Below are 11,003 nucleotides of genomic sequence, written 5' to 3' on the forward strand. Positions count from 1 at the left end.
CTAACTCTGAGCTCCTTTAATAAAAACACAAACTGTCCCTTTAATGAACTGTGTAACGCGTTCATAGAGGAGTTAAAGAGTCTCACTTGTGTTTCCATTTAGAGAGAAAACAGAGTGAATCCTCTGCAGCCTCCTCAGAGCTAGCATGTTGACCTCACACAGCACCGGAAGTACTACTCTTCTTCTTCTTCTGTGTCTCTGTGCAGAGCAGCTCACTTCCGCTCACTACCGACACCAGGTGGCCTGTTAGAGGAACTGCAACAGCTTACACACATTTCATTCAAACAATATGCTTTTTCTTTTGTTTTAATTAATTTGCACATTGAAAAATACACAATACAATAAAAGTAACACATGCAGAATATTTAAAATTAAGAAAAGAAAATAATAACTAACAAAAACATAAATGTTGTTGGCATTAACTCACCAATTCCCTACATGACTGACTTTACAGACTTATCCTACTTATGTCATTTTTGTTAATTTTGATTAGTTTGTTTTGATTCAATTTACTTGCATTGAGTAGCCATGTGATTCCCACTTTTACTTTCTTTTAAATCCTTCAAAATCTGTTTGTTAGTTTGTTTTTATGTTATATATGTATATATTTTTGCATGTACTTGGATGTACTTGTTCAGTTTGTAGACTTGGATTAAAAAACATTTAAATGTTTGAATTTAATATAACTTGATAACGTCTCAGTTCTAGTTTGTATTGAGTGTAAAACACTTGAAGAGCTACTTGAAGTGTGCACAGTTGAAACACTTGATCCTTCTTGTAATATCAGTTCAGTGTGCTCAGGTTTCCTTCAGTCCACATCAGCTGTGGCTCCATCTAGTGGTCACAACAGAAAACATCATTATCCAGAGTGGATGTAATATTCTTCAGGATATGTTCATTATGATGCTGTGAGCTGTGTTTTCTTTGAGTCTCTGTCAGACTTGCTGCTCAGAATAAAGTCAAACAGACATTTAATGAACAAAGTTCAGCAGAAGCTTCAACAGACTCAGAAAGCAGCTGATGATCCAGTGAAGACACTCTGAGCAAACTGATTTCATCAAGCTCACACTTTATTCATCATTCACAGAAACATGAATGAAAGAGGGGCGGCTGTGGGCAGGAGGTAGAGCGGTCGTCCTTCAATTGGAAGATTGGTGGTTCGATTCCCGGCTCCTCCAGTCCACATGTCGATGTGTCCTTGGGCAAGACACTTAACCCCTAATTGCTCCCGTTGCTGTGCCAACGGTGTATGAATGTGTATGAATGGTTAGATTCCCTCTGATGAGCAGGTTGGCACCCTGCGTGGTAGCCCCTGCCATCAGTGTATGAATGTGTGTGAAAGGGTGAATGACTTGTCATGTAAAGCGCTTTGAGTGGTCGCACAGACTAGAAAGGCGCTATATAAGTACAGTCCATTTACCATTTACAGTCCATTTACATGATTTCATGTAGAATAACACAATATACTGCAACCACTCAAATATCACTGCTTAGAAAATAAACTACATGAATGATTACAAGTCTTCCCACATGGCCTGTGTCATCTGAAATATTAAACTCATCATTACAAGCTGTATGATTCAAATACACGTGAAGAAAATCTGATCAGACAGAAGCAAATACTAAACCATATAATCCTCCCTTTGGGTGTTCCCACACCTCCAATCAACCCAAGTCCTCATCAATTAGCATTTAGCATCATTCCACAGTGATTATACAGATATAATATGATTAACATCAGGTATTTGAAGTCAGTTATAAATGTAATGTAAGCATGGCAAAACTCAGTTCAGCACTTGCCTGCGTTGTGCAGTTGTGTGTAAATTAAAACAAAAATCTGAAATATATCAAAAATACAGTTTGAATACATGTTAAAAATATTACATATAAAACTAAACTATTGCTCAGTGCTATTTAAACTCCATCAAAATATAATGAAAAGATATGCATCAAAACTTAAAGTCAAAATAAAAGTAAGAAGTAGAAACAATTAGATAGTGTGAACATGGCAGAGAAATGTCCATCAGGTTTCTATAACCCCCTACTCCAACTACTGAAAGCAGCTGTGTGCTTCTTGTTTCTTGGTTACTGAAGTGCAGCTGAACATACTGATGCTGTGTTTTGATCTGATGACTGAAGCTGAGAGCAGAAAAGAGGCTCAACTATGACAGGAAGTGATGTAAAAACAGAGTATTGATAAGAAGAAAAGCAACAGCTGCTGTTACTGTGAGACAGATTGTGGCTCTGCTTTGACTGATGTGGATCAACTAATGATTCCTCTGTAATCTGAACAGTGACCAGACGTCCAGAATTAAACATTCAACTACAAGAACAAACAGCAACAGAGCTCCTGTTTCTCACAATCACACACCTGAAATTTAAGAGAAGATTCAATTCTTTTCTGATGGACATTTTACATCAACATTGTAATTAAAAGGATTATAATGAAATAATGTTTGTGATGTTTAAACATTTGTATGAACAGTGTAGATCTTGTTGTCTACTCAGCTGGTTGATGTTGTTACATAACTTCTAGTAATTTTTATCTTCTTCACCAAATTTCAGTCTACTGAACACGTACTCCAGCCCTCCTCTGGTTCCTTCATCCTCTCGTCTCTTCATCTCCTCCAGCTTCTTCACCTTCTCTGTGTCTCCTCTCTCCTTCATCTTTTCAATCAGGAAGTCCAAGTGGACATGAGTGGACAGTGAATTATCATTCATGGCAATCTGCTCCAGATTAACAACATGTTGGTAGGCCTCATCCAGCAACTTTGTCTTCTCTGCTGTCAGTTCTTTCATCACTGTGTCAACATTTTCCATCAAGCTCTTCTTCTCACTTTCTGACTTATTTTCTTCATACTTTTTTTTCATATCTTGTTTGGTTGTTTTAACATACCTGGTCTTGGTCACATAAATCCATTCCTCTTTCACATGATCTGATTCATGACACTTCCCTGTACATGAAGTGCAGTTACCATCTTTCATGACCTGACACCATGAAGGACTGGGGGCCATTGTGCATGGATAGTGACAGGTCTCTTCACAAACATTACAGATGACAGCTCCTTTAAACAAAAGAGGTGGGGCATCCAAAACCCCACCAATCTTGAACCCACCCCACATCAGACTATGGATTGGCTCTTTCTCTTTAAAGACCTCTTCAACTTCTACAGTGAACTCTTCATTCTTTTCCATCTCTTCTTCATGTTTCTTCAGAGCTTCTTTAGTCTGTTGGATCTCTCTCTGTTTTAGTTCAATCAGCTGGATTCTTTCTCCCAGGTTGTGGATGCAAGCTGTCAGTCTGACCCGTGTGTTCATCACTTCAACTGTTGTGTTCAGCTTCTGAGGGTTACATTCTTTCAGGAAGTCTGTGAATCGTTTCATCTCTGTTAGCTTCCATGAATAATCTAATGCAAACTTTATTTCATCTGTCCTCTCTGTGTTCTGGCGGTTATTAAACAGGAAGTGAACAGGTTGATTCTTCTCATCTTTGGCACATTTAATGTTTGCAGCTTCAAGAGCTTTCAGAGCATTTTCAGGTTTTATTCCAACTGAGTTTGTGATGAGAGGTACGATGTTCTCCTCCATGCCTTTCCCAAACAGAGACGTCACTGAATCAAAGATGTACCTCAGTCTGTCACTCACTTGATTCTCACTCGCCTTCAGCACCAGACCCACTGCATCGATCTCATGAACTCCATCGTCTGAGCGGAACAAGTCAAATAATCTTTGACTAATGATGTCATCATGTTTGATCCGTCTGGTGTCTCCATATCCAGGTGTATCGATGATGGTCAGAGAGTAGGGCAGAGTTTCACCTTCATAACCAAAGATCTCGTACACGATCACATCTGATGTCTGACTCACTGACTGATCTATGTTCTTCTCTTCTTTTACAATATCAAACGAGATGTTGTCCTCAAACTTCACTCCCATGGTGTAGTTGACCAGAGCGTTGATCAGAGTAGATTTTCCTGCTCCTGTTTCACCTACAAGTAAGATGGTTCTGTTTGTGTTGTTCAGGTTTTTCTCTCCAACAGTTTTTCTTGTCAGAGTCCCAAACTTCTCTTCCTTTGGTCTCAGCTGGTAGACAGCAGGAGATCCTGAAGAGATCTGAGTACTTTTGGAGATGATGTCCTGGTATCTGGATGAGGTGTTACTGGTTGGGAAGAAAAAATAGAGAAAGCATATAGAGTAATTTAATGCATATATAAACTTTGTGTACAGTAATTGTTTTCTGTTTGTAGTTGGATGGGAAGAAAAAATAGAAAAGTTTAATACACATATACAGTTTATGTACAGATGCCTTCCCTTATGGTACATCAGTAATTAGTTTCTATTTGTAGCTAAAAGAAACATAAAATAAAGTTAAAATTAAAAATGTGTGTAAACATTATTTGGTTTTGATCATATAATATTTCTGTCATAAAGTTGAATTCTTATATTATTTGTATTTTTGACTGTGATGAAGACAGCTGTGTAGAAATGTTTCTCTATTTGCATTAAAGGCTGCAGATCAATCAGTCTTTTCTGTCCCTGATGTGAGAAACATGTGATTCAGCTTCACATTGCTAGACGACGCCTGCAGAAGCCTTTTTACTCAGAGGCCTTCTGATATTCAGCTGCACTACATAAAAATGAAAGCTGTATGCAGGTCAACAAGAGAAACATGAAAGCATCAGAGCAGCAGCTGTATGACTTCATCAGAGAGCTGTGTAATGTTCCTTTAACAGACCTGAAGAGACTGAAAACACATCTGGAAGCTTCCTGATTTTACAGTCAGGTTAACATACTTCACATTCTTTGATGTCATTTCTAACATTTCTATAATACTTTAATATTCCTACAGTAACCTGACAGTGACTATTTCTGTCATCAGTGTTTATGTCTCATAACTTCATCCAACTTTACCTCAGTCTGAATTTATCTACCAACATTATACTTTCTATGATGAATAATCAACACTGAGTTTATGATATTGTTCTGAAATTACATTATAGGGATTGTCAGCTGTGCATCTTCATCATCATCCAGAATAAAATAGCAGGAGGCTGAATATTCCTAACACACACACACACACACACACACACACACACACACACACACACACACACACTATTTATTTGTGGTCATAGACCTCACCACTGTGCCATGCTGCTGTCTGACAGAGAGACTCCACACGCTGAGGATGAAACAGGTGTGTTGGTATCTGTGTGGGACAAAATGAAAAACTATCATAAAGTGAAATAAAGGTGTGAAGATATGGAGGACCACAAGGGTCACAGAAAAAGGAATAAAGCATTTCATTAATTAATAAAAAATTGTATAATTAAAAAGAGGAATTATAAAAAAACATTCATATAAGAAATACATTAATGAACTGCCCCCCCCCAAAAAAAATCAAAATCAATTTCAAAATGCAGTTTTAAAAACAAAATAAATAACTCAATTAAGAATACAACTTTAAATCTTTTAAATCACTTTAAAAAGGCAAATCCATTTTCTATTTGTATTTCAGTTTCCTTCTTGCTTTTCCTTTTCCTATTCTATGATCCATTTATTTACCCTCCATTTCATCTTTCCATTTCCTTATATGGAAACAACTGTTCAGCCCTGAGATGAGATGTAAGAAGCTCTCTGATTGGCTATCACCTGACATTCAAAATCAGCTGCAAAGTTTCATAGTGGGGCTGTAAATAAATCACTTCATGAAGATTTCATATTTCTGAGAGAGAAAATGATCCGATGAACTGATCTGTGCAGCTTTTTGGTATTTTACTGCTAGCTCTAATGTAGCATTTTGATATATCCATCCATCTTCTTGCCGCTTATCCGGGGTCGGGTCGCGGGGGCAGCAGCCTAAGCAGGGAAGCCCAGATTTCCCTCTCCCCAGCCACTTCGTCCAGCTCTTCCCAGGGGATCCCGAGGCGTTCCCAGGCCAGCCGAGAGACATAGTCTTTCCAGCGTGTCCTGGGTCTCCTACCGGTGGGACGGGCCCTGAACACCTCACCAGGGAGGCGTCCGGGAGGCATCCTGATTAGATGCCCGAGCCTCCTCATCTGGCTCCTCTCAACGCGGAGGAGCAGCGGGTCTACTCCGAGCTCCCTCCGGATAACTGAGCTTCTCACCCTATATCTAAGGGAGAGCCCAGCCAGCCTACGGAGGAAGCTCATTTCGGCCGCTTGTACCCGCGATCTTGTTCTTTTGGTCACTACCCAAAGCTCATGACCATAGGTGAGGGTAGGAACCAGACCCGGCCCTAACCAATGTGGCGCCCTAGGCAAGATTTTAGGTGGCGCCCCCCTTGCATCGAAGTAAATTCCACTGCTGGTGTACATACTCACAAGAAACTGAATAGCTTTATCTTGGACATTCTTTTATTTAAAGAAAGCAATTGCCCAATCAAAATACTTAGAACAAATTAGAAAGAAATACAAAAAAAATATGAAATTAATATATGAAATGTAATATAATTAGCTTACATAAAGTATAAGATTTAAATACCCACAAAATAAAAAGTGTAAACAAGTGACATGCTGCTGCATCACTTCTGGGTGGTGCTGCTGAGGTGGAGGCAACAGGAGGAGCGCTTGATGCTGTAGGTGGCCCAAGATTTGCAGGAGTGGGACTGAGAAACCTCAACAGCGCATCTGAAGAGAGAAGAGGAGTATGTGACACCAGTCTAATAATAAATATGATATGATACATAATATGATTTCAAGAATAAAATGAAATGAAATAATATAAATGAAAAATCTAAGAGATACATGCATGATATTCACTATACTGTACATGTATAATATACAATGTACTTTTTCTGATATGCAAACTATATAAGATTCAATTTTATTGTCATTACAACAAAATGCTGAATAGCAGAATGCAAAGAAGTAGTAAACTGCAGTATAATGTAGAATGTGGGAATGCTAAATTATGCTAGCTATAACATGAATGATGTGCACTTTAACACTGATGTAAAGTTTAACACTATAAACACACTTTAGACAATATGAACTGTAACACAACATACAGCTAGGCTTACAACTATATTAAAAGGGTGGAAAAGGAATAGCATTTTGATTGACTATTACAAGCTAAGAAAACCTTAGCTAACCAGATGTTAATAAAAATGCTGAATAGATCTAATATTTACACATTTCCCTGAGGAAACCCAGCGCGCACAAACCGTAATTTCAACGTTTGATTTCCGGTTAAAAACAGGTTGATATGAGGTCTGAACGTCTTTTCAACCGTCTGAAAACGGTTACAACATCAACGTGTCACAAAACACACATTTGTTTGATGTCGGTTGATAATTACCTCAGTTGTAGCTCTCTACAGAGATTGCATTGATTATTTTGACGTTTTTTAAATGAGAGGAGGTGAAATGACGTCTAAACAAAACGTAATTTCAAAGCATTTAATGTTGAATAAAATATCATAAATATGAAACTATAGGCTATGTCTGCACACTAAATAAGCTGGGAATTTTCTATACAGCAATTCCCGGTGAATATGTTTTCTATGTGAAAGTTGAATAAATGTCTCCATATAGCCGGTAAAAAAAAGTTCACTTTTCAACCAATTTTCAACGTCTTTTCACCGGTTACCATAGACGTCTTTTAGACGTCTTTTCAACCAAAATGTGCTTGCTGGGAAGTAAGGTGGGAGTAGTTACATTACTATTTTCCATAACAACTTAGGCCCTTTCATAACATTAACTGGCGTTAAAACTAACAGTTTAACAACAAACCATGTTATGCTAATGGTTAACGACGTTATCGTCGTTCTGCAACACACAAATAATGTCATGACATCATCTTTATTGTAACGTTACCTCTGTCTTTCTCTCGTTTTTCCTCCTCTTCTTTTCTTTTTTTCCTCCCCTGGGCACCAGACAGTTTGGGACATTATGACATGTTGTTGTCGAACTTGTCTTGGGGTCACGTTAAAAAACGACCATCCTCCCCCAGGTAGCAGGTACAGTCTAATTAGTGTGTGTGTGTGTGTGTGTGTGTGTGTGTGTGTGTGTGTGTGTGTGTGGGGGGGGGGGGGGGGGAAAGTAACGTGTCATCATTATTATTATTAGTATTCCTATTTAACAGGCTTTGCTATGCAGTTAAATTAATGTGGGCTTATTATCTTCATATTAAGACATGATACCAAGTAGTTTTAAGAATAGTGGAAGTTACATTTTTTTTCTTCCCCCATTTGTGGCGCCCCCTGGATGGACGGCGCCCTTAGCATTTGCCTATACTGCCTATGCCACGGGCCGGCCCTGGTAGGAACGAAGATCGACTGGTAAATCGAGAGCTTCGCCTTTCGGCTCAGCTCTCTCTTCACCACGACGGATCTGTGCAGAGTCCGCATTACTGCAGACGCCGCACCGATCCGCCTGTCGATCTCACGCTCCATCCTTCCCTCACTGTGAACAAGACCCCGAGGGACTTGAACTCCTCCACTTGAGGCAGAATCTCATCCCCGACCCGAAGAGTGCACTCCACCCTTTTCCGGTTGAGGACCATGGCCTCGGATTTGGAGGTGCTGATTCTCATCCCGGCCGCTTCACACTCGGCTGCGAACCGATCCAGTGAGAGTTGGAGGTCACGGTCTGATGAAGCCAACAGGACCACATCATCTGCAAAAAGCAGTGACCCAATCCTGAGGTCACCAAACCGGATCCCCTCTACACCCTGGCTGCGCCTAGAAATCCTGTCCATAAAAATTATGAACAGGATCGGTGACAAAGGGCAGCCCTGGCGGAGTCCAACCCTCACTGGAAACAAGTCCGACTTATTGCCGGAAATGCGGACCAAGCTCTGACACCGGTCATACAGGGAACGGACAGCCCTTATCAGGGAGTCCGATACCCCATACTCCCGAAGAACCCCCCACAGGATCCCCCGAGGGACACGGTCGAATGCCTTCTCCAAGTCCACAAAACACATGTGGACTGGTTGGGCAAACTCCCATGCACCCTCAAAGATCCTGCAGAGGGTGTAGAGCTGGTCCACTGTTCCACGGCCCGGACGAAAACCACACTGCTCCTCCTGAATCCGAGATTCGACTATCCGACGGACCCTCCTCTCCAGCACCCCCGAATAGACCTTACCAGGGAGGCTGAGGAGTGTGATTCCCCTGTAATTGGAACACACCCTCCGATCCCCTTTCTTAAAAAGGGGGACCACCACCCCAGTCTGCCAATCCAGAGGCACTGCCCCCGATGTCCACGCGATGCTGCAGAGTCGTGTCAACCATGACAGCCCCACAACATCCAGGGCCTTGAGGAACTCGGGCCGGATCTCATCCACCCCCGGGGCCCTGCCACCGAGGAGCTTTTTAACCACCTCGGCAAGCTCAGCCCCAGAGATAGGAGAGCCCACACCCGAGTCCCCCGGCCCTGCTTCCTTACCGGAAGGCGTGTTGGTGGGATTGAGGAGGTCTTCGAAGTATTCCTTCCACCGATCCACAACGTCCCGAGTCGAGGTCAGCAGCGCACCGTCCCCACCGTACACAGTGTTTACGGCACACTGCTTCCCCCTCCTGAGATGCCGGATGGTGGTCCAGAATCTCTTCGAAGCCGTCCGGAAGTCTTTTTCCATGGCCTCACCGAACTCCTCCCATGTCCGGGTTTTTGCCTCAGCGACCGCCCTAGCTGCGCTCCGCTTGGTCTGCTGGTACCTGTCTGCTGCCTCCGGAGTCCTACAGGCCAAAAAGGACCTATAGGACTCCTTCTTCAGCTTGACGGCATCCCTCACCGCCGGTGTCCACCAGCGGGTTCGGGGATTGCCGCCCCGACAGGCATCGACCACCTTGCGGCCACAGCTCCGGTCAGCCGCCTTAACAATGGAGGCACGGAACATGGCCCACTCGGACTCAATGTCCCCCGCCTCCCCCGGTACATGGTTGAAGCTCTCCCGGAGGTGTGAGTTGAAACTCTCTCTGACAGGAGACTCTGCCAGACGTTCCCAGCAGACCCTCACAATGCGTTTGGGCCTGCCAGGTCTGACCGGCATCCTCCCCCACCATCGGAGCCAACTCACCACCAGGTGGTGATCAGTTGACAGCTCTGCCCCTCTCTTCACCCGAGTGTCCAAGACATGCGGCCGCAAGTCCGATGACACGACTACAAAGTCAATCATCGAACTGCGGCCTAGGGTGTCCTGGTGCCAAGTGCACATATGGACACCCTTATGCTTGAACATGGTGTTCGTTATGGAAAATCCGTAACAAGCACAGAAGTCCAATAACAGAACACCGCTCGGGTTCAGATCGGGGGGGCCGTTCCTCCCAATCACACCCTTCCAGGTCTCACTGTCGCTACCAACATGGGCGTTGAAGTCCCCCAGCAGAACGAGGGAATCCCCAGGAGGAGTGTTTTCCAGCACCCCCTCCAAGGAGTCCAAAAAGGCTGGATACTCTGAGCTGCTGTTTGGACCATAGGCACAAACAACAGTCAGGATCCGCCCCCCCACCCGAAAACGGAGGGAGGCCACCCTCTCGTCTACCGGGGTAAACTCCAACATACAGGCACCAAGCCGGGGGGCAATAAGTATTGCCACCCCTGCCTGGCGCCTGACACCAGAGTGGACGAGAGTCCAACCCCTCTCGAGGAGACTGGTTCCAGAGCCCTTGCTGTGCTTCGAGGTGAGGCCGACTATATCTAGCCGGAACTTCTCAACCTCACGCACCAGCTCAGGCTCCTTCCCCACCAGAGAAGTGACGTTCCACGTCCCTAGAGCTAGCTTCTGCAGCCGAGGATCAGACCACCAAGGTCCCGCCTTCGGCTGCCGCCCAGCTCACTACACGCCCGACCCCTTTGGCCCCTCTCACTGGTGGTGGGTCTGTGGGAGAGGGGTCCCATGTCCCTTTTTCGGGCTGTGCCCGGCCGGGCCCCATGGGTGAAGGCCCGGCCACCAAGCGCTCGCCTCCGAGCCCCACCCCCAGGCCTGGCTCCAGGGGGGGGCCCCGGTGACCCGCGTCCGGGCAAGGGACACGAAAGA

General features: G+C 43.7%; 1 protein-coding gene across 1 annotated transcript in view; it reads right to left on the reverse strand.

The window, feature by feature from the left end:
* Positions 1-191, reverse strand: part of LOC128380774 (28S ribosomal protein S18c, mitochondrial-like) — a 4,086-nt gene extending 3,895 nt beyond the window's left edge. The window contains exon 1 of the mRNA XM_053340673.1: positions 87-191. Within this exon, the coding sequence (XP_053196648.1) occupies positions 87-147 (61 nt within the window). The 5' untranslated portion in view covers positions 148-191. The remainder of the gene's footprint in view (positions 1-86) is intronic.
* Positions 192-11,003: the final 10,812 nt, after the last annotated feature.

The sequence above is a fragment of the Scomber japonicus genome, chromosome 19 (assembly GCF_027409825.1).
Source record: "Scomber japonicus isolate fScoJap1 chromosome 19, fScoJap1.pri, whole genome shotgun sequence".
Taxonomy (NCBI): Eukaryota; Metazoa; Chordata; class Actinopteri; order Scombriformes; family Scombridae; genus Scomber; species Scomber japonicus.